Genomic DNA, 21995 nt, shown 5'->3' with positions numbered 1-21995 from the left:
TGGGCAAGTGGGGACACGGGGATAGTTAGTGGGAGAGAGAGAGAGAGAGAGAGAGGAAAAGGGGGAGAAACGTTCCGGATCGTAGAAATCGGAAAAATAAAAGGCAAGCACGTTATCGTCGAAGCGACCGCCTAAAGCGGTAAAGAGCGGTGAAGCAAGGGGCAGGCTAGTACGCGTTTGATGACAGACACGATACCCTGAGACCTCGTTACTTCGCATTCCACAAATAACGCAACGAAGATCCACACAATTCTGGATCGACGATTAACCGACGATATTCTCTCCAAGTTGCTTCGAACAGACAGCTGTTTCTGTTTCTCGGTCGATGCGCCAGGTGCGTCGCCGACAGGGCCCCGTGGAAACTCCCGTATATTCAAGTAGAACTCAAATTGTCGCGCCATCTGATGTCCAACGCTACCATTAGCTCGACTAAAGCGGTTCATATAAATTTGAATTTTTCTCCGTTACAGTTTAAATCCGCTCAGCAGCGATATTACGCGTTCCCCGAGACGATCCGAACTAAATTCTAAATTGACCAATTATCGTTCATAAATTGTTAACTGTGTATGAACGAAAATTGTGCACGTTTGCATGCTTGATTTTGATGTACTTCGATTCGCGCGAGATTAACTTGGACAATGGTCAACAATTTTTTTTCACGTTCTCTGGACCTTCAACTTTCTCTTAAAGAATTCCTGCCTACGACCATTGCGCAGCTATTCGAATCGAACTGTACGATGATTCAAAAACGTAGCCCGCATCCCCGTAATCGTATTTATAAAGTTCGGCGATTAATACTCGATGAGTCGATAATCAAGGCGGCATCAATTTTATCAAATTTTAGTCGATAATCTGACATCGATTATCGAATCTTGATATTGCGTAACAGCTTAATTATTTTTGGCGCGATCTTACCGTTTTCGGCCCGAAAAAGAGAATGATCGTATCGCGACAATCAGAGACGAACAGAGCGAGGAAGGATCGGAAGCTTGGAATGTCCTGCCTTTTCTGGAAAGGTAAGGCGCGCGATGAGTAATAAAAATGGCAGAGCGTATTAACGATCGCGATTCGAGTATTCCCTCTAGGTAAACGTGTGCATCGAGACGAAGGGTGGTAGGAGTACGGGGCCTGGAGTCGGCAATATGGCTGGCCAGATGTGCATAGGTAGGGTGTCGGGGTGGTGTTAGTGCCGTACGTTATTTATGTCGAACTACCGCAAATCCTGCCCGAATCTCGCGTGTTTTCATGGAATCGGTGATATACTGTGCAGAAGCAGGAATACGGCTTGCATGAAGGCATAGCATACGCTTCCGAGTGAAACAAACATGAAGTAAGTTCCACGTATACGATACAGCATCGAGTGAGAGAGAGGGTCGAGCCGAGTCCAGTATATGGGTTTCAGCACGACTTCTTTTTGTCTTCGACCATTGTTTATGCCTCGGGCAACCAGTAGATACCTTCGATAGCACGGCGTTTCTTATTATATACCGCCTGGACGGCGATCTTTCCATTGTCCATCGACGAGCGTATCGCTCTTTCGGCATTCAAATTTCTCAAAACTATCCAACTACCTAAGAACACAGGCCGGGGCAGGGCTTCGCGATCATTTTTTATCGAATATTTCCAAACGTGTCAGTCCTTCTACCCGCCCCAGTCACGTATCCGCTGTTCCTGTATTCCTTTCACGCATCCGTTTTTTCGTTTTTGGTGTTGCTCACCGGAAGGTACATCTGATACGCTACCAAATCTTTCGTTTCGACGCCTTTGTGTATCCGTAAACGCAAAACGGAACTTCATTCTACCTTTGCTCGCCCCTAATCTCTTTTATGTCGAGAGGACGTTCGTACACACGCACCTCAGGATTATCCTTATCTGTACCAGACTCGTATGCGCGCGTGTATACACACGAGAGTGAACAGTGCCGCACAAAATTTTCACCGAACCCATTTGTTTATGTTAGACGAAGGATCGTTCGCACGTACGCGCGTATACCTCGCAATTCTTCGATGCGAACCAGATATCTTCCTCGCATATCTTTCTATTGTTCTTTTTAATGAGCGTCTAACGCGTGTTTTGTAGAATAATTCTATCGACTTGGATGCCAATGATAAAAGGGCAAAAAAAGCAGAGTACTGCAGTCGCGGTAACCTGATTCATTCAACAAAGCATATCTTCTATACAGATTCATGGTCAGAGATATCAATGAATTTCGCTCGATAACATATTTATTGCATTTCGTGAGTCACATTGTGATTCATATCGTGTTCTAGGTGACTCGAACTCGATCGAATTTCTATACCCCGAACAGACGTAATTACGACGGATTAACCTGTGCGTCGTAGAATTTTGATCCTTGGCTCAATCGAACCTCTGCTGGATAGCGTCTGCTGTTTCAAGAAGCAGGGAGAGAGAAAGAGAGAGAGAGAGAGAGAGACAGTTAAGGGCGAGAAGAAAGGGAACCGTTTTAAAAAGGGTTACATACGTAACATGATCGTGACAGGCTAGTGACGCGGCCCTCTGTTCTACCTCTTACACGTAAATAACGCGAAACAATAGCATCGTCTCTACCGTGCTACCGGAGATCATCTCCTTTCGGGGTTTGACTCCGTCGAGACTTTTCGAGATCACGTTCAAGCCGATGCAATCACACGGAGCACTGTGTCTACCGATTATATTCGCAAGCTTCTTTAGCGAGAAGCGCACAACAGAGAACACTGCGAAAGACTCGTAAAGCACACGTGTCACGGATACTACTCCGGCTGTTATCGTAGAGAGCTCCGGTTTGCGCCTGATGGTACGCCGAGCAAAGGAGGAAGTGGCAGTATCTTTTCGTATTCCGTTTCGTTTTGTTCTCGTTTCGCGTACGGCTTGGCTCACGCTGTTTTAACGTGGTCCGCGCACGGTGAAAGTGATACCGACCGTTAACATTTTGCACGGAATCTACGAGAGTTCTCTCTCTCTCTCTCTCTCTCTCTCTCTCTCTCTGTCTCTCTGTCTTTCTCGCTCTCTCCTCTCTCTGTCTGTCGTTTAATAAGCATACGCGGGTAAAATCTCGCGACGAATTCGTGGCTCCATTTGAAAGATCTAGAAAACGATGAGGCGATATTCGTACTCCCGTCGATCGCAACAAATCCTACCAGAAGATTATCGATCGTGGTAGCTAGTTTCTTTACCGTATCTCGATTATATGCCGTGGGTGCACAGAGATTCGATTGAAATATGGTGCGAGAGGTCTGATATATTTTTTCGTTTTTCAGCGAAGTGAGCATATCGTCCGCTCGTGCGTCGGTAATGGTATACGACGACGTTAATAAAAAATGGGTGCCGAGCGGCAGTTCGTCAGGACTCTCCAAAGTACAATTGTATCATCACCAAGTGAACAATACGTTCCGCGTGGTGGGAAGAAAGTTGCAGGATCACGAGATCGTCATCAACTGCGCGATCCTCAAGGGACTGAAATACAATCAAGCGACAGTCACGTTTCATCAGTGGCGAGATAACAAGCAAGTATACGGTCTGAATTTCTCCAGTAAGGACGACGCCGACGCATTTGCCAGAGCGATGCTGCAAGCGCTCGATGTGAGTTTAAACCGAAAGAAACAGAAACGGCAGGGAAAACGAATGTGTCAACTAACGCGTAGCACTATAAGCCGTTGCGCTTTTATATCAGCTTAACGATTATACAGCGACCACAGTTTTCCTTATTTAGTAACTATATGATATTCAACGTAGGTGTTGAGCAATGGAAGCAACATATCGAGGAGCCTTGCTCCTGCCGCAGCTACTCAGCAGCAACCCGTTTTTCAGCAACAGCAACCGACTAATGCTCAATACGACGAAGATATGGGATACAGGTTCGTTCTATTTCCAACATTCAAACTTTTTTCATTTCCATGCCATTTGAAAGAGACCTCATTCTTATGGTAATTTGTTATGTAGGACCATGACCAGGGAAGACGTGGCAATAATTCAGGAACGCAGAATGTCTCAACAAAGTCAAGGTACCAGATAACGATACGCCTGAATGCAGGAATGGAATTAAAGTCGACGCGAAACCTCTAATGCCTATGGCTTCTTTACAGCGACAAACAGTCCCAACGCAATTTCCCCAAGTTGTCCTCTCGCATCGCAGCAGCAACAGCCATCACCGCAACAGCAGCAACAACAGCCACAGCCTCCACAACAATCCATACAGCAACAGCAACCACAACCACCAGCACCACCGCAACCTCCGCAACAACAACCGCAACATCCAACGCAGCAGCCGCCATTGCAGCAGCAGCCGCAATCGGGGCATCACAGGACTTCGTCGGCACCGCCAGCACCGCAACCTCAACAGCAAAGCGTGATGCAGTCGATACAAGTTACCGGCAGTATTGTAACTGGCACTGGGCAAATGTCGAGCGGAGGTGCCCCACCTGCGCCACCACCTCAGCCACCGATGGCAGCGGTGCCCCCGCCGTGTCCACCCGCGATGATGAACTTCAATGCACCGGTACCACCACCCCCAATGATGATAACCCAGTACGCGCAATCCCCGTCGTCCCAGTCGAATCTGGCGAATCAATCCCAAGCGCAAGCAATTTACGGCAGTAATCAAGGGAACCAGTATGGAGCCACGTCAAATAATAGTCAATACGCTACGACCGGTGTCGTAGGGCAAAGCCCGTGTCAATATTCCGCCGGAAATCAGAATAATTTCTACGGTAACAACGGACAAGTTAGTAACGCGTATTCTAGTGGACAGCCAGGACAAGCGAATCAGTATGCCAGCGGTGGTGGTAGTGGTGGTACTGGTGGTGCTGGTGGAAGCCAGTATGGAAGTAGCAACTCGATTGGCCAGTACGCCAGTAGCGCGGCAGCAACGACTGGCCAGTACGGGGTTGGTGTCGGCCAGCCGAGTCAATCTCAGTACAGTGTCGTGTCCCAGGCACAAGCACAGTATGGCACCAGCCAGATACAGACCGTTGCGAACGCTACGAATCCTTACGGGACACCATCGAACTCGGTGAATCAATACAGCAGCACTGGCGGCGGTGGCGGTGGTAGCGGTGCCACTTGCGGAGGTGGTGCTGGTAGTGGTAGCAATGCTGCCGGCAGTGGACATCATGCGCCACCAGTTAATCCTAACATTTACGCTCCTGTCGGCAATGCTGGTCCTCAACCGCCTCCTATGGTACCGCTGGCTGGTCCTGCCGCTCCACCACCACCCCCTCCGCCACCCGCTCTAAAAATCAACGCTGTCAACCTGAATCCTCTTTCCGGATCTGGCTCCACCGGGTCAGTGTGTTCCGTTGCCAACAACGAGCCGTCACCGGATTCTAATTCGCTGGCTGCCGCGATTCAAGCGACCCGCCTTAAAAAGAAACAGGTTTGTCTTGTGGACATCTTTTTTTTCCAATTTTAGTTTCCGGTTCCTGTTCCACCTTTAGGTTTTGCCCGTCTCGTTTGACCGTTCTCGCGTTCTTTTAGTCGGCACAGCAACCGGTGGAGAACAGTGGTTCCAGTACCAGTAGCAGCGGAAGTGCTGGGAACAGCGGAAATTACGGTACATTGGGAAGGGGCGGAGGTGGCGGTATGGCTTCTATGATGGATGAGATGGCTAAAACTTTGGCTCGTAGGCGAGCTGCCGTCGAAAAAAAGCAACCTGAACAACCACAGGTACGTCCCCACGCGATCGTACCATTCTTCGCGTCGCCAAGTTCTTCGCTGTCGATCGATAACCTGCTCAACCTAATGCCCACCTGCTATGTATCGATCTGTACTCGCGTCTGTAGTTTCCCTAATTACTTTAACAGGAACCCGAAAGTTCCCCCGATAAAAAATCGTGGGACAAGAACAATTCGTCGAACAGTAAATTCTCGAACGGTGCCGAATCACCGAAATCAGTGCGCAAGAGGTTTGGTTCTGCTTCCGAGGATACTCTCCTGAAAGTAAACGGCGTTAATGATGGCGTTGTCCTAACTGCTCAAGAAATGGAAGCATTTAAGGCGGAGATCATTAAGGAAGTGCGCAAAGAATTTCAGAAGATAAAACAGGAAATTGTAGATGGTAAAAATTAATTAAATTCAGACTAATCGATATGGCGGTGTGTTCCGGATTAGCTCATGCGTTTCTTTCTTTTTGTCACATTTCCAGTCGTCAGGGCGGAATTAAGTAGAAGATAAAGATGCGACGAGGACCAGTTTGAAACAAAACGAAGAGGAAAGAGAGAGGATTCTACTACTGTATAAGCCAGCCGAAACGATCATCGACGTGCCGTACACGACTTTTTTTTACTACGTATTCGCGAAAATGGAATGCAGTTATACCCCATGTATATCAGACATGTTTGTGTGTAAGTACGTTATATCTAATGTAGTGCTCTAAGTGGACCGTGCCCATTTGTTGCTTACTAAACGAATGGTAAGCAACGTTGACTTTGGATAAAATCGATTTAGATTCTATCAATTCGATGCACAACACATCTCGTATCATTTATGTTTGCATGCGTATTAATTTCCGGTGGTATCGTACAACTTCTCCTTGATTAATGACAATTACCGTGCTCCTTCACTCTATAAGTATTACTCATAGTTAAATCGAGCCAACCTAGCTTGACGTAACATAATGCTGATCCCACGCACAATGGAAAACACTTGTGTTTCTATGTAAATAACACGGAATTCAACCGAGCGAGAGGTACGTAAAAATTTTCAAAGAGATTCCTCTAGTCTAAGGCATGCTTAATACGGGATTAAGAAAAATGTGCATTGAATTCTTTTCGTAACCACAGCGCGACATCGTTGTTTCAGGCAATCGCCACCGATTCTCCCTTCGGAGTGCACATCGTGTTTGTAATATTTGTAGCAATATCAAGTCCCATTCGGATTTTTTCGTACGTACCACCGCTTCCATGTACAGATTTCATTAATACGCACAGCTCGATACATTCCAAGTCAAAATGTCTCGGTACCGCAAAACAGATAGAATAGGAACAAAAGTGATCATCGATCGACTGCCACAGAGTTTCGCATAAACGGGTTCTCGATCGATTCGAGAGCTCTCTAAGTACGAGAATACACACCCACTAATCGGAGCGTTAAAGGATTACATCGATTTTATATTATCACGCATCATCGATCGCTACAAATTCAAAATTCGATGCATGATGGAGCGATCGTGTTTGCTAACGATATATAGTATACTACTCTCTGTTCTTATATTTTTTTATCGTCTCTCGTACGATTCTCACAGGAAATGAGAAAATTAACGTTTGCAGTTCATATATATTCTATGTATCTATAATATAGCCGTATATGCGCTGACCTGCACCGGCTTATTGGCATTTATTACATTTACCAAAAAAAAAAAAAATCGGGAAGAGAGAAAGAGAGAGAATGTGTGTGCGTGTCTGAGAGAGAGAGAGAGAGAGAGAAAGAGAGAATGAGAAAGAGTGACGAGTGAGAGAGTGACAGTAGGAGAAAAGGGAGAGGAGTAAGATGATAAAAAGAACACAAATCGTGCCCATTCCTCGCAGTATGTATTTTCAAACGATATTTCATAACGCGCTCTACGCTTCTCATTATCATTCGATCTACGATACGATACGATATATGACGCGATACTATGTATAATGCTTAGGTATCCAAGTTCGAATGATGCGTGATAAACGTGGACAGCTCATCGCATTGACATTCTTCTTTTCGTTTCACCTTTTACTACTTTTTTTTTACCATTTTCTTTTCCTTTCGTATAAGAACGGACCTGTGACGACTGATTACTAAATTAACGCACTAATTAAGAACGCAACGATAACGTTAAGTATTATCAACTAAATTTTTAATCGCAACTTCTAGTCGTGTAAGAAAACTAACGATAACAAAAATATTTACCGCCGATACTCTTATCAACATTCTGTGGGATTAGTTTTATATCTAATTAGATTTCCTTTTTTTTTATTATCTCTTTTGGAAACGGCAATGATATTTTCATGCACGCGTCCGCACAAATATTCTTTGCGAGCGATTCACTTTCATTACGTTCGATCCAGTTCTCTCCTTCGAGTCGCGATCCTTTCACAAAATTGTAATTCCACGTTGGAACAATGTGTCTTAAGATACTAACGATCTCTCCTCGATCGATCGTCTTGGAAGCGTCCCTAAGATTTTACATTACCGATACGCGCACGCTAAAAAGCGTGACAAAAACGATCGATCGTTTTACGTATTATAATGACGCGGCGCCAAACAACGGCCGACACGACTGAATAAAATGATACTCTTATTGTAAACGATAAGTACAGACGTAGATTCCGGCAATGCTGTTTGCCGTTCGATGCGTTTCACATTTAATGTAAACATTCCGCTCTGTCTATCGTATTCCACCGATGGGATAGTACAATTTTTCACGTTTTTCTATGTACGTTTATCGGCGTTTATACAATTATACTTTACCGATTGTTTACGTTTCTACGCTACTTTCGCAGCTTTACCGCGGTGACCACAAATCTATCAATCACACGTTGCGTCGTCTTTTAAGCACAACGATCCGACTGTATAAGTTTTAAACGATTGATAAGCAGACGGGGCAGGTACGGGAGTGCGCGTACGCATGGTAAACAGTAAGAATTGCATGGGTTTGTGTGCGAATGTGCGGTGTGCTCGCGAACGCGCACGTGTATGCTTGTTGACGATGGTGCAGCGTAAGGGGGAGGAAGGAAAAAAAGGGGAGGAAAAAAATACAAAAAATTGAGAGAAGGGGAGAGTTTGGGCGCGGCAACGATACATACTAATACAGTTCGATGGATAGAAGGAGGGGAGGGATAAGTGAATCGCACGGGGTACGAGAAGCAGGTAAACGAGGAAAGCGACTAGTATTAGAAGCATTTATATTATATTTAACATATGTATATTTATATATACATATATCATACATTGATAATTTTAATATGACAAGGTTTACGCGCGCGCATAAAGAGTGTTTGTTACGATTGAAATTATTTAAGAAGCGCAAGATAAAACAGAGCACGACGATAACGGGATCGACGTTGCTCCTCGCGACACCGACGAAACGAGTCGAGAGATATACCGTGTCCAGGGCCATTATAAACGGTGTGTATCATAATTAATGTATCAGCAGCAAGCAAATACACGTATGATATAAAGAACTACGAGTGAAACGCTATTTTATGTATCACGTGCGACGCGGCGGCAACGAGAGGTCGAGGAAGCTTTTCCTTCTTTTATCTTTTTTACTCGCAGACCTTTACCCCATCCCAAGTTCGATAATGCGCTCGCAGGTTTCTTACGGTTATTCTTCCCGTACGATGTATCGATTTTCATAAAAACGCACGCTCGCGAGTACGAGCAATATTCTTATGAGTTCGCGTGACTTCTTACAACTGATCGTCGAGTCTCGTCGCCGTTTCCTGTCGTTGTTTACATGTAAATCGACGCCTAGATGCGGGGGGGAGGGGGGGGATAAAGAAAAAAAGGAGAATAATCACTCGAGAACACATGGCAATCAACAACATTGTAATAAGCAGGCTTCGTACATACAACAGTCTCGACACGATGCGGGGATTATCCAGTCATGTTTGCGTATTGAACTAAGTTGCGTGGACGGTCGCACGCATCGCAATGAAATAAAAAAAAAAAAAAAATAGGGCATCGTTTATCTATCGAGATACGATCCGTTCGTAAGTTATCGAGATTCAAGGACTACAACGACGAAACTTATCCTAGACTCATCGAAGAGAAGCTCGACGAGGCCGCGTAGCGTATTTTATTAGCGTTTTAAGTAACCGCGGGGGAAATTTGTACGAAATAATGATTAGCGGCGTTGGCGACGAAGTTTTCAAGCGATTCGATGCCGAACTACGCACTGTTTTCTTAAGACGTATCTTGAAAATATTTGTATGTAAATGAATGACGAAAAACAATAAAAAGTATACGCCCAAAAGTGCTCGGAGCGACATGTGTACACCAGAGAGGGAGCGGGTACCCTTCCCCCGTTGCTTGAGCCGTGAAAAAATGAAAAAAAAAGTGTTTGTCGGCCGGTCTGAACTACGTCCGATACTTTCCACAAGTTATTTATAGATCCATCGCGTCATTTTGCGAGCACGATAGCGACCCGATTCCTCTACGAACCGCGAAATCTCTTCCTCCGCCGGCCGGAGGAACGTGGTTGATTCGTGCGCGTTGTGAGAAAAGCGCGCGGAATCCATCTTCGCTGCGCGTCGGCCGTTGCAGTTCGACGGATGCAGATGCAGGTCATCGACGACCGTGTTTTCGATTGTTTACTACCACTATGGCAACGATGCGTCATGCTCGTGCAAGATATGACGTAAGGAGAGGAAAAAAAGACGCAGGGAGGTCACCGGCGACGGGAGAAAGACAGAAGGCGGGGCCGAAGTGGGGTGGAATGAATGACGCATAAACCAGCAGGATAGCACGGAATCTAGCGTGGCCGATCTCGGCCGTGTCGTTTCCGTTCAACGATCGCGGCTGCCACTTTCTTACTAGGCGCGCGTAAACGTAGATACGTAAGTATATAGGTGAAACGATACCGGGTATCGGTTGTCCGCGCCGTGGGTGCGACCCATGGGTGTTTCGCGGTTCGTCGCGGATCGATAACGCGTGGCAAGTATCGGGAGAGCGCGGCGCGCGTCTGACCTAAGCGGTAGGAACCTGGCCGTTCTCCGTGTCATTCACCGTCGCGGAATCATCGGCGCCGGTCCGGTTCGCCTGTAACTCACGGAGCACGTTCCCTTCGCCAGTTCGATCACGGTGGTTGGCGCGCGCGGGCCGCTTGGACGTTGATACGGGTCGCACGGAACGGAAATCGAGCGAGAACGGGGGGCCGACCGGCCGCGAAACTCGCTTTTGAACCGGCCAGGCGGGAAAAAGGAGGTCAGCCGCCGTTTTGGTTCGTCGCGTGGCATCGCTGCCGTCGTGGGGAACGAAATAAAGGAAAGTCGTAAAGGTGGATATGCGGCAAAGCGTGGACGCGCTTGCGCTTCACGGGACACGGACGACCACGCGCTGCGGCGGTAGAGTTGCGGAAAGGGAGAGGACGCGCGGCGCAGTGTGGCTCTCGGGGACGTCGCGACGTGGGCTGAGAAGGGGACCGTGAAAGAAATTGCCGGTAAAGATACGGACAGGCAGCCTCTGTCGTGGACAATTATCGGAGGAGACGGCTGGCTGCGCGTAAACGCGGGGGCGGTGGTCCATGTGCCGATCGCGCTGCACGAAGCTGAACCACCGCGTGCCGGGTCCAAGGCGAGCACAACAATAAGCTGCGGTATTACGGCGTATCGTACCTTGGATCTAACTGCTGCTGGTGCATAATAACGCGTGGTTGTCAAATACGATGAATGGTAATTAAAGTTAGCTCCGCGGAGGCGTGAATCGGTTACCAAATAGTATTCGTATAGGCCGTCGATGATGTACCGGTTGTCTTTACCGCCCTGCGGATCGATGGAGAGTCGTGGAACAGTGGCGAATTAATTGTAACCGTAATTTAATCGTTTCTACTGTAGCAAATAGAATTCGTGAGATCGTACGTGTCGAATGGATTAACACGGGGAAAGTCAATTGGTTTACGCGTCGCGTGAATCCAACGTTGGAACGTAAACGTTGTCTCATCGATTACGAAACAGACCTGCCCCTAATTACGTCTCTCGAACAATTCGTGAATTCTCGTCTAGTCGAAATTGAGTTACAAACGTTTACATTTACCCACGTGAAATATAAGTAAGAGCAGAAGCGGAGAAAACGCCGATGAAGCATTCGTTTCGCGTTTCAGCAACGGATAGTTGCACGGCTCGAGCGTTTATCAAATGAAACGAGTTCAAGTGAAAGAGGGTGGCGAACAGAGATCCGCGGACCAATGATCGATCGTTGATCGAGCAACGCGCGTTCGCTCCGTCTTCGTTAGACACGCGACTGATAGCGGCGACGAAAGTTGGCGATGCCACGAATAGAAGATGACGCTATGCGCGAAACGCGGATGATGACGCGTTCTATGACGGAATATCGGTAAAGAAAAAGTAAACTGTCGATCGTACTTTAGCTAGCCTTTTGGTTACAACGTGTCTAAAGATGCGAGAAGGAGAGAGCGAGACGGAAAACGGTCCGATAAAATATACCACCTTATCGCGTTTCCAATGTCCAATTTCCAATGAAGCATTCGCGATACTCGTGGGATCCGTGTTTGCGTTCCGCGTGCAATCGTAGTTTACTCGCGTCGATCGAAGGTTAGTCGGAAAGGTTAATCGATGATCTAACGAGAGCAGTGTCTACGGTCTTGAAATACTGCTCTAGTCTGTCCGCGTTCATTGACCTATCGATCACTGTTGTTTCAGCGTCGAGAGGCGGCGATGAAATCGAACGTGCTCGTTGCTCGACCAAGTGGGAGTAATTACGATTACGGTCACGATCACAATCATCACGATCATGCTGCAACCGATGGTATCACCGTCGAGGTATTGAGACTGAATTTAAACGACATTTAAACACGAATCGGGACACCTTGGAAATAGCTAGCTCACGACGACGACGACCACTTAGATCTTTCCATCACGTATCCCCTTCCTTTGGATCGAGAGATCAAAGATCGCCGGCAGCTTCCGGGTCCACAGAGATTTCTGGTGGTGGCAACGAAGAACGGATCGGGCGAACGAAACGAACGAAACGTCGCGCGAGACCAACAGGGCAGGTTGTTACGAGGAAAGATCGACATCGATATGATCCAGGAAAAGTGACACTGCCGTGAGACGGTGTCGGCGAGGCGAGAATCGAGACAGAGGGCAGTGCCGTAATCCTGGGGGCCCAGGGTCTACGTACGGTCTATTAATAACTGTTAATACAGCCAGTAGTGGGGCGCAGTCTGCTAGCGGGTGAAAATAGAAAAGAATGTTTTTGGAATCCAATTGGACTTGGTTGGCCGAACGATGGGGCAATATGGCCGACTTGGCCGAGCGGGTGGACGATCTGATATGCAGTTTCGACTCGGCTGGTGACACGACCATGGATACGTTATCGATGCTGATATTCGGCTGGATGTTGTTCGGTTTGGTGGTACTCTGTGTCGGTAAATACGTATACAATCGTTTCGTTTTAAATGAGCTCGCCACTGGGACAATAGGCACCGCCAAGGACGGCCATATCGTTCACGGTGATAGCGTCAGTGTCGGTGGTGGTGCTAGTGCTGGTGCTGGTGGTGGTGGTGGTACCGGTGGTGGTGGAGGTGGTGCCGGTGGCGGTAGCGGCGGCAAATTGCTCTCGTTTGGCAAACAAAAAATTGTATCGTCCGTAACCGGGTCCTCTGGTACCGGGGCAGGTGGTAGCGGCGGCGCCGGTTCCGGCTCCCTCGCAGCTGTCAGTCATCCGTCTGTCGGTGGTACCGGGCCAGCTTCCGGTTCATCCCCCTCGGCTTACGTACCGCCGACACCACCCGTGCGCAAACGTCTCACCGCTAGAAAGTCATCAGGGGCCTTGATCAGTCCCGCGAGAAGCAGCAAGAGTTTACACCTCCCGACAGCCACCGGTGCCGATCCGGATGCAGTGCGTTGGGTCAACGAGATCATCGTCTGGCTCTACTCGGATCCAGCGATTCTGGACGAATTGTTGGCCGTTTGGGTCGGATCCTTGAATCAATTTACCGCCAATTCTGTGGACGAGGTGAGCTGACATCTTCGCGTATGTAGAAACTATTAGTGTGTCTAGTCGAGAAAGAATAGATAAGGCAACGCGACCTTGTTGGTCTGCGTGGGTGTTTTCGACTAACGAAAACCTTGCCTCGGCTCGTTTACGAATTTTGGCTTTTCAGCTCGTCAAAAAGCTCGAGCGATCGTATCGCTGGCTTGCAACGCGTGTTCCTATGAATAAAGATATACTGTCCGAAGACTATATCGGTTTTATTGGGTCATCCCATAAGCAAGGTTGCTTTTACGATTTAATGCTAATAATGAAATGCAGACAACAGTTTCCTCAGTATCCGAGCTATATTTAAGCTGTCTAGACGTCAACGTAACAAGACATTTAACCCTTCGTCACAAAGGTGCCATTTCTGGGGGTGGGGGGAGCTAAATGTTTGCTCTGGGAATCATGATCATCACGAGCCAAAATCAGGGGACATTCCTGGGAATTTGTGGATGATGTGTTGCGAACAAAAAATCTTGATTGAGCAAATTTCGGTTAATTTATTGAACGATCCATTGACATCTAGTCGCGTTCCTTGTGATACGAATTATAACTGGATTAAACTGGGTCGACCAAGCGATGCATCAAAGTAAAAGGGCCAGCTTTTGTCAATAGGGCGGACGTCATTTTTCATTGTGTCAACGCGCGGCCCCACAAATAGCACGACCAGCGCTTTAAAAAGTGAAACAGTTTGAATAGGAAGTTATAATACATCCGTCATATTCTCTCGACCTTGTATCATCCGGCTATCACCTTTCCTGCCGTCTTTAAAACCACAGTCAGCGGTCACTATTTTCGCATTCGCCTCTTAGCTGAAAGTCCGAGTCCTTGACATTTAAAATTAAAACGAACAAAAATATGAAGATTATATAAAGTTATTTTAAAAATATTTCAAAAAAATTACATCTTTCATGAGATGATCCAACGCTAAATGTCCGATGTCCCATGCGTGTCTGCGAAAAAATTCATTTTCCATCTTATCGGTGTTCCTAGCATGGAGTCGGAGTCGAGTTCGTTCGAGTTCTGCCAGAAACGCATCCACCAAATCTCTCCAACGTATTCTGCGAATGCGACTCCAAGGACGATGTGGTACGTATTTCGCCGGGAATCGATCGATCTGCGTATGGAACATTAGCACCTCGTCTATTCTGTTCCAGACGATCACGTGCGATTGCGAGGCCACGCCGGCGTTACAGCTAAAAGCGTCCCGGCGGAAAGCAGATAAACTGGAAGTGAGCCACTATCGGGTGAACGTAAATCGCTTCCGCGCTCGATTAAACGTCATTTGCATCACTGAGAAGCTCCTCCTCGACTTGAAATGCGACGGCTGGCCGGATGTTTGTATCTCATTGATATTTCACGTTATTACCACCATCACCCTCTTTGTACTATCCACGAATCTGTCTATGCTGGTGCTTTCGATTTCGCGTTAGGTGAAAGTATCGTTGGCCCAAGTGGGCACAATAAAGAAAGATCTGGACGAGAGCCAACTGCAGGAAGTCGTAACGGAAATCGTAATAGGCGCGCTAAGGGGGACCAATGTTCATCTGAATTTATTCCAATATCCGAGCTGTCCGCGGTTATGGAGGGAATCAGCTACGGCGCAGCACAGTTTTTCGATGCCCATGCATTACGACAATGTGGTAAGACTATCTTTGAGAGATCTTCTATGCCCCATCGGTACCAATAACCGCGATTTTCTCAGAACGCGTCGAGCAGTTCGCTGCAATCGTCGCGACAACGGCTTCACGCTCAAAGTCCAACAGCGACGCAGAATCAATATGTCTCCGGTGATAGGCGATTGCTCGTCAAAGTAGTGAAGGCGACGGAATTGGGCGGCGAGAAAGGCGCCGTGGAACCGTATTGCGTTGTCGAGTTGGACGAACCGTCCCAGAGGAATCAGACATCAGTCAAAAAGGATACACGAAACCCGCAATGGGACGAAGCGTTCTTATTGTAAGTCGCTGGCGACGACGCGTTGCTCCGACACGAGCTAACTGTTGTTCACAATTTTCAGTGACGTTAACCGTAACACGACGGAAGTGTTGCTGGAAGTTTACGATCGAGTGAACAAATCCCAACGATTCTTAGGCCTGGGAATTGTCGGGATCGACGAGCTTCTCGCGAACCCGAGTCAGAGACAGATCATACCGCTTCAAGACCGACCCTACGGAGAGGAGGATATCACCGGCACCTTAATGGTTGAGGTAAGTAAAGGATTGACTCGGGGGCGTGCACTGAAACGAGATTAACTGGTATCGAAGAAACATCGCTTGATTCGAGTAAGATATATCGAGCAGGAAACGATCTCTTTCGATATTACAAAGAGAAAACTGTGTTTACTTGAATCAAGTAAAAGTTGTTTCTTTAGTGTACGCTCAGATGTGGTAATTATAATTTACAAGGTCTATATTAGCTACGCTATTCAGTTATTTTCTCTCGCCTTCCCCCTCCCTCCTTCTCTCTTTTTCTTCTCTCTCTCTCTTTTCTCAGTTTCTATTCATCGAGGGTGCGGAGGTGCCTCAAATTGGGAGCAAACCTTACAAGGTGAAGGAGACGTTAAAGCCGGTATCACCGACTCCCCGTACCTACACCCCGACAAATCTCATCAGCGACAATAGTCTTAATTACAACAATGGTAACAGCACACTTATCTTGTACGACTCTACCGTTCGATCCGAAGGGGGTAATTACCAATCAATTAAGCTGAAAGGCATTGAGTTCGTGTTCACAGAGTGTGGAAACATAGCGATACACCCCGTTAGTATGTACTCCCCTTTACGTATCGCGGGCAAAGCGATTTTAATCGCGTCTTCTCGCGATCCACGGTCTCGCCGGAGCACCGTTTTCACTGTCTCACTTCGACGTAACAGACCCTGTTTTCTCTTCTGCAACCAATAGAATAGACCGTTTATTAGCAGCAAGCCGAGCTCTCCCTTTCGCGCGCGTGCCTGTATCTTTCGTTACCGGGACTTTACTTTCCCCATACCAGTAATTCGCATGGAGTATGTTTAAATACGTATGTATAGAACTCTTCGCCTCTCTCCTCTATTCTATCCACTCTGTTACTTAACGTTGGCTTGACGAACGATCCTGTAGCACAATACGATACGGTTTTACGCCTGAACCACTCTCCGAGTCCGAGTTTCTCATGTCGCGCACTCGACGATTCTTCAAAGTTATTTCGACTACCAGAGAAATGTAAACCTGGCAGTTCGCGATGACAGCAGAAACGCAATGCTTGCATAATCGACGCGGACGCATTGCCAAAACGCGAAAAATCGTCTGGTAAACGAAATGATGGACGCTTGGTTGAATGACGGACGTAGAAAGTCGTAAATCGTTAAATACCTTCGTGTTTTTTTTTTCTCTCTTGTTTTAACCACGTCCGTGGTCCAAGGGGTTGCAAATTGTTAAACGGTCGAAACGATATTCGCAGATTACCTGACGAACGGCAACGTGGTGGATTCACCCTACAGAACTGGTCAGAGCAACGGGAACAAAGGGACTCTGATCGTGCACAGCCAACAAAGGGTACGATCAATGATTCTGCACGTTGAATGCGATTACCCGTGACAATTTCTTTACCTTTTAACTAATACGCATTGACTATTATCTACTCTTTTGTCGTGTATTTTATTTTTCAGCAGCCGGAGCGGCAAGTGGTTAAGGTAAGCGATCGCTCGACGTCTCGTCCACGTCGTCTCATCCCCATCGTCGATGTGATCGTGGTGTGTCACTGTTGTATACCTTCGCATTTCTAATGCTCTATTGTGTCACACGCGTTCTTTCGACTCGCTATTCCTACGATTGATTTAGTTAGAATTTTATCATTTGCGCAATTGATGTATCGAAAATCACAGCAGTCACGATGCCCCCATTCTGTATTCTTCTCTTTAGTTGTTTACGTAAGTTTTTCTTTCTCCGTTCTGCCTTTTCCGTTTTGCATCTGTGAATCGTTTGGAACTCAACCAGCCTTCCGTTTCACGAGAACACTAATTACCGTCAGCTGAGTGGCGTGTGTTTACTAATTCTACAGGTCGCCCTGATGGAAACCGGAAACTGGCAGGAGATTTCTCCAGAGGTAATTATGATCGTTACATTAATACCAGATTATTTGTATCCTATCTGTAACACAACTCTAACATCGCGTTCCGTCGCGTATCGTCGATCGTGTTGGAGTCGACTCGAACAAAAAAGTTTAATTATATTTTATAACTGCGTCCGGTTTAGTAATCTCCATGTAGAGCGTATGTTGATCTGTTTCTATGTTTTGTTATCCATGTCGTATCGTGTGTGCGTCGAATAGAGAAAAAGTGTATCCAACTTGTTACAAGTAAATCGATCGCTCTATAAATGAATATATAATTACGTATCGTATCTGTTCCATTCGGTTGTTACCATTTATAGTCTCTGACCTGCATGGCCACGCCTCGAACAACCTGTGTATAAACGTTCAACTTCCTTCGTTTCAGCATGGACCGAAAGATACTAGCGCGACGTCGGGACCAGAAAGCACACCAAATTCCTCCAATTCCGAAGGTACCATGTCGGACGCATGCGACTTCTTTCTCTCTTTTTATCGATACCATTGGCAACGTGTACATCGAATCGCAGCGACGATGCGCTCTCTGCTTTTGTTTTAGAACGAGGCAGAACGAGGAGAAAACGACGCGACTTCTTTGGGACGATAAAGAAACGGCTGAGTCGATCTAAGACGAGGAGCAGATCGGTTGGACCGGAAGGTGACGCGAACCACGAGGACCCACACTCGAGATCTATATCCGCGGACAGAGCGCGCGATCCTGGCTCGGGTACGTCCGATCGCGTCTGATCGAACCCATAAAGCGAGCTACCGCTCGTTTATATCGAGTTCTTTAGAGTTAGACTTTGATCCTCCTCGTCCACTTCTACCTCTTCTGTCCTTTCTTGTAAAATTCAACTTGTTTGTTTTGCTCACGAACACCCTGCGCCGTGGCACACGATTTTCGGTGAGTACGATCATCTTGATAGCGATGATGCAACGAGCTACGACAATAGAACAGATTTTACGGAGCTTCGCGAAACGATCGGCCGAAAGAATGAGCGATGCGTGTGCCAGAAATCGCACAATGCCAATCCGAAATGCCAGTACGCTGCGTCCCCTGTCCCGTTCACCGCCAATAACGCTAATCGCCCAGCTAACGATACAGAGTGCAGAAACAGGACCGTTTCGCTTGAATTTTATAGCTCGTTTATCGATACCAGGAAGGGAAGAGCATTCGAGGCGATCGAGTTTGAGCGAGGCGTCCGGGATAAGCGGAGCGTCGACCAGAACCTACGTCAACGAGGCCTCCACCTTAGTTCTCGAGACGCTCGAGAACGGTATCAGAAAGTAAGGAGACGTTCAGCATCGCTGCCTCGTCCTGCGAAGCGTACCTGACATTAAATACAATTCGTTCGATTTCAGGCATTACCTAGTACCGTTGTCGCTCGCACAGAAGAGCAAATGGCGGAAGAAAGGGACGAAGCTCCACATATTCAACGACCATACTTTCATAGCGAAACACATGCCTGGGTAAGCAATATCGTTGACATAAATTGGGTTCAAGGTGAAGTCGCGATCGATTTTAAGGGTCCGTTTTGGTTTCAGCGGGACTGTGTGCGAGGTGTGCAAGCGAACGCTTGCGCGAAGATTGGGGAAACAAGGCTACGAGTGTAGAGACTGTCAAATGAAGTGTCACAAGCATTGCCACGTCAGGGTGGACACCACGTGTCCCACGTCCACCATTCAGAGCATCGAACTGTAAGTAGACAGAGTAGTCAGATAAACCATATATCAATTTCAATGTGAAAGGAACGTATGAGATAGTAGACTAAGGGGGGATGTTCGTCTCGAATTCGTTAGCTAATACTGTTTTCTTTTAATCTGATTGTCGCGTAAGGTCTCTACTGCCAGTACTCAGTGAATAGGATGGGTAAGTTGCCGAGGAAGAAGGTCTTGTTCCATTAGATGCCTTTTTCTGCTCTTTCTGTAACAAATGCGACATATGATCAACTTTGAAACTTTTCTTTGCAGTTCCATTCGGTTTATAGTGCATTGCGATGAATATGGAACGTGTCGTCTTTTTCTCGCTTCCGCAAATACTAATCGTTCGTTTCAGTTGTTCGTATACGTACGTAGAGAGTAACGCTTCATCGGTATTCTCGCTCGTTTGTTTGCTCCTAACAAGTAATTCGTCTGTGCCTGTCTGCGACATTAATTGCGGTGATTCTTATGTGTTCACGTGACAAATGTCTCTTCGCACCTATAGACTACGAACTTGTTTACTCACATTCTTTGGGAGGAAATGTTTGAACATTCACAAGAAAGATAAGAATCACTCTTAGGTGTACATTGCTAGTCAAAAGTTTGAAGCATTTTCAAAGCTCCAATAGCCGTGCCCCAATAGGACAGTGTTTCTAATGAAACTAACTGAACGTGCGTGACAAATCTCGTGCTCTCTCAAGAGTGGAGAACGTTTCAAACTTTGTGTCATACTGTATCAATGATTGCAAGTATCCAGATTAATTTGATCGTTCAAATGATTTTATAGAACATGCTTAAAAGTTCCACGGGTCGAGCGAAGATCGTCGAGCCGCCTCTGTTGACCAAGTCTCGTACGAGCGCCTTCGATCAACGTGCACCCAGTCCCTGGATCATCCTCAACGGACGAACCATTTACCCTGTTAAATTGTCGTTCAAATCGCTTCGTACGTAGTCGCACATTCGCACGTAAGCGAATCACGCTACACCTCATGATATTCGTAAAGCAATTTCACATGGAACTGGCTACGAGCCAGGTAAAACGATTGGCTTCCAAACGCGAAGCGCTTTTGAACGCAACCGCACCGTTCCGTTACACGCTATTGTTAAAACTACGCTTTTTAAGTCTACACAAAACGAACACGAACGAGAACGTGAACGAACGCGAAAGCGAAGCGAACGAATCGAAACGAGACAGTAGAGGTGCTTGGTTTCCTCTGGATGCAGGACTTTTCGTCGGTTCAAGGAACGCGAAAAGTGGTAGCGACGCGTTGATACTATCTCAGAACAGGTGGTATCGATTAAGATGTAACGATCAACTATTTATCCATTACTATTTATTCTAGTTTCACTATAATATATATTAGCCCTCACTTCGAGTCTCCACGAAAGTTTTTACGCTCAAAATGACGTCCGATTTTCTATGGATTAGTAATATCACGACCAAATCGTATCCCCCTTATCAACCCCCATTTCTTTTGTTCCCTTCGTTCGTTTCTCTCGCTCGTTCTGTCAGGAACACGAGAAGCCATTTATTTAGGGATACAAATATACCTATATACTTACACACGATGAAAATTAGAAATAATCAAATGATATATGGATGAGAAACGAAACGCGTGAACGATAGTGCCTCTAGATACGAAAGTTCGTCGTGATCTTTGAAATATTATATCTTTATCCTATGGGAGTAACAATTTTGACAATATTTTCGATCGTCGTACAATGGATCCGATCGATCAAAATCAAACGCTTCTACGCGCACACTTGTGCCTATTTATCGTGCGTAAACGGAGCATCGCATTCTTCGGATGACACACATTGCTGGCTGATGAATATTATTACAATTATCATTATTATGATTGATATTGTTATTATTATTATTATTGTCGTCCTTGTTGTTGTTACCAACGCTATTGTTACACCTGTTGCTACAACCGCTGGGAATAAAGCGTAATGATTATAGACGCGTTTACGATTACATCGTTGCGGAAAATGCAGACAACGGTTATAGGGATAATAATAATGATAATAATACTGTGTTACGTTGAAAGAAATAATATGGTTATATTACGATTCTACATCATTTGTGTACATTTACTGGTTACCTGCTCCCTCTTCCTACGTCACTCTATTATTAACTCTTATATGACCAGCGAGAGTCATATGTCCCATTCGAATATTCGAACTGTGGGTGACACGCCAGATTATCTCTGAAATTCTGCTCTATATACGTCGTACTTACGGGTCCTTCAATTGCGCGTAACATTTGCCGAATCGCATTTTTCCGCGTAAAGTCGAACGAGGTGAAAGTTTACGCGTCGATCGACAAGGGTGGCGTTTCCGCAAGGTGATCGAGGGGTCGCTATGATGCGCGGACGCCGGTTCCCTCGTTTCGCCTAATTTCGGCGGCGACTCGAAGTGGGACAACGTCGACCTAATTCGAGGTCGAAGCCCCAATTTTTCGCGATGTTCATCGGGGGGTTTGAGGACGGGGTGAGGGTAGCCATGACGACGTGACGTAA

At 46.6% G+C, this 21995-nt stretch overlaps 1 protein-coding gene across 1 annotated transcript; it reads left to right on the top strand.

Moving 5' to 3' along the window:
• Window positions 1-3044: 3044 nt before the first annotated feature.
• Window positions 3045-21551, top strand: LOC143426659 (uncharacterized). The gene is made up of 24 exons (XM_076900251.1): window positions 3045-3156; window positions 3258-3579; window positions 3733-3854; window positions 3940-4001; window positions 4083-5371; window positions 5473-5661; window positions 5799-6051; window positions 12306-12466; window positions 12891-13664; window positions 14679-14774; window positions 14843-15022; window positions 15119-15328; window positions 15391-15641; window positions 15703-15892; window positions 16179-16371; window positions 17125-17219; window positions 17333-17356; window positions 17725-17769; window positions 18161-18227; window positions 18332-18499; window positions 18915-19059; window positions 19135-19242; window positions 19318-19470; window positions 20261-21551. The coding sequence occupies exons 1-24, from the start codon at window positions 3095-3097 to the stop codon at window positions 20313-20315; spliced, it is 5214 nt and encodes a 1737-aa protein (XP_076756366.1). The 5' UTR covers window positions 3045-3094; the 3' UTR covers window positions 20316-21551.
• The last annotated feature ends 444 nt before the right edge of the window (window positions 21552-21995 follow it).

This window comes from Xylocopa sonorina, chromosome 9 (assembly GCF_050948175.1).
Source record: "Xylocopa sonorina isolate GNS202 chromosome 9, iyXylSono1_principal, whole genome shotgun sequence".
NCBI classification, from domain to species: Eukaryota; Metazoa; Arthropoda; class Insecta; order Hymenoptera; family Apidae; genus Xylocopa; species Xylocopa sonorina.
The sequence above is the reverse complement of the archived record's forward strand: the minus strand, read 5'-3'. Positions and strand labels throughout refer to the sequence as shown.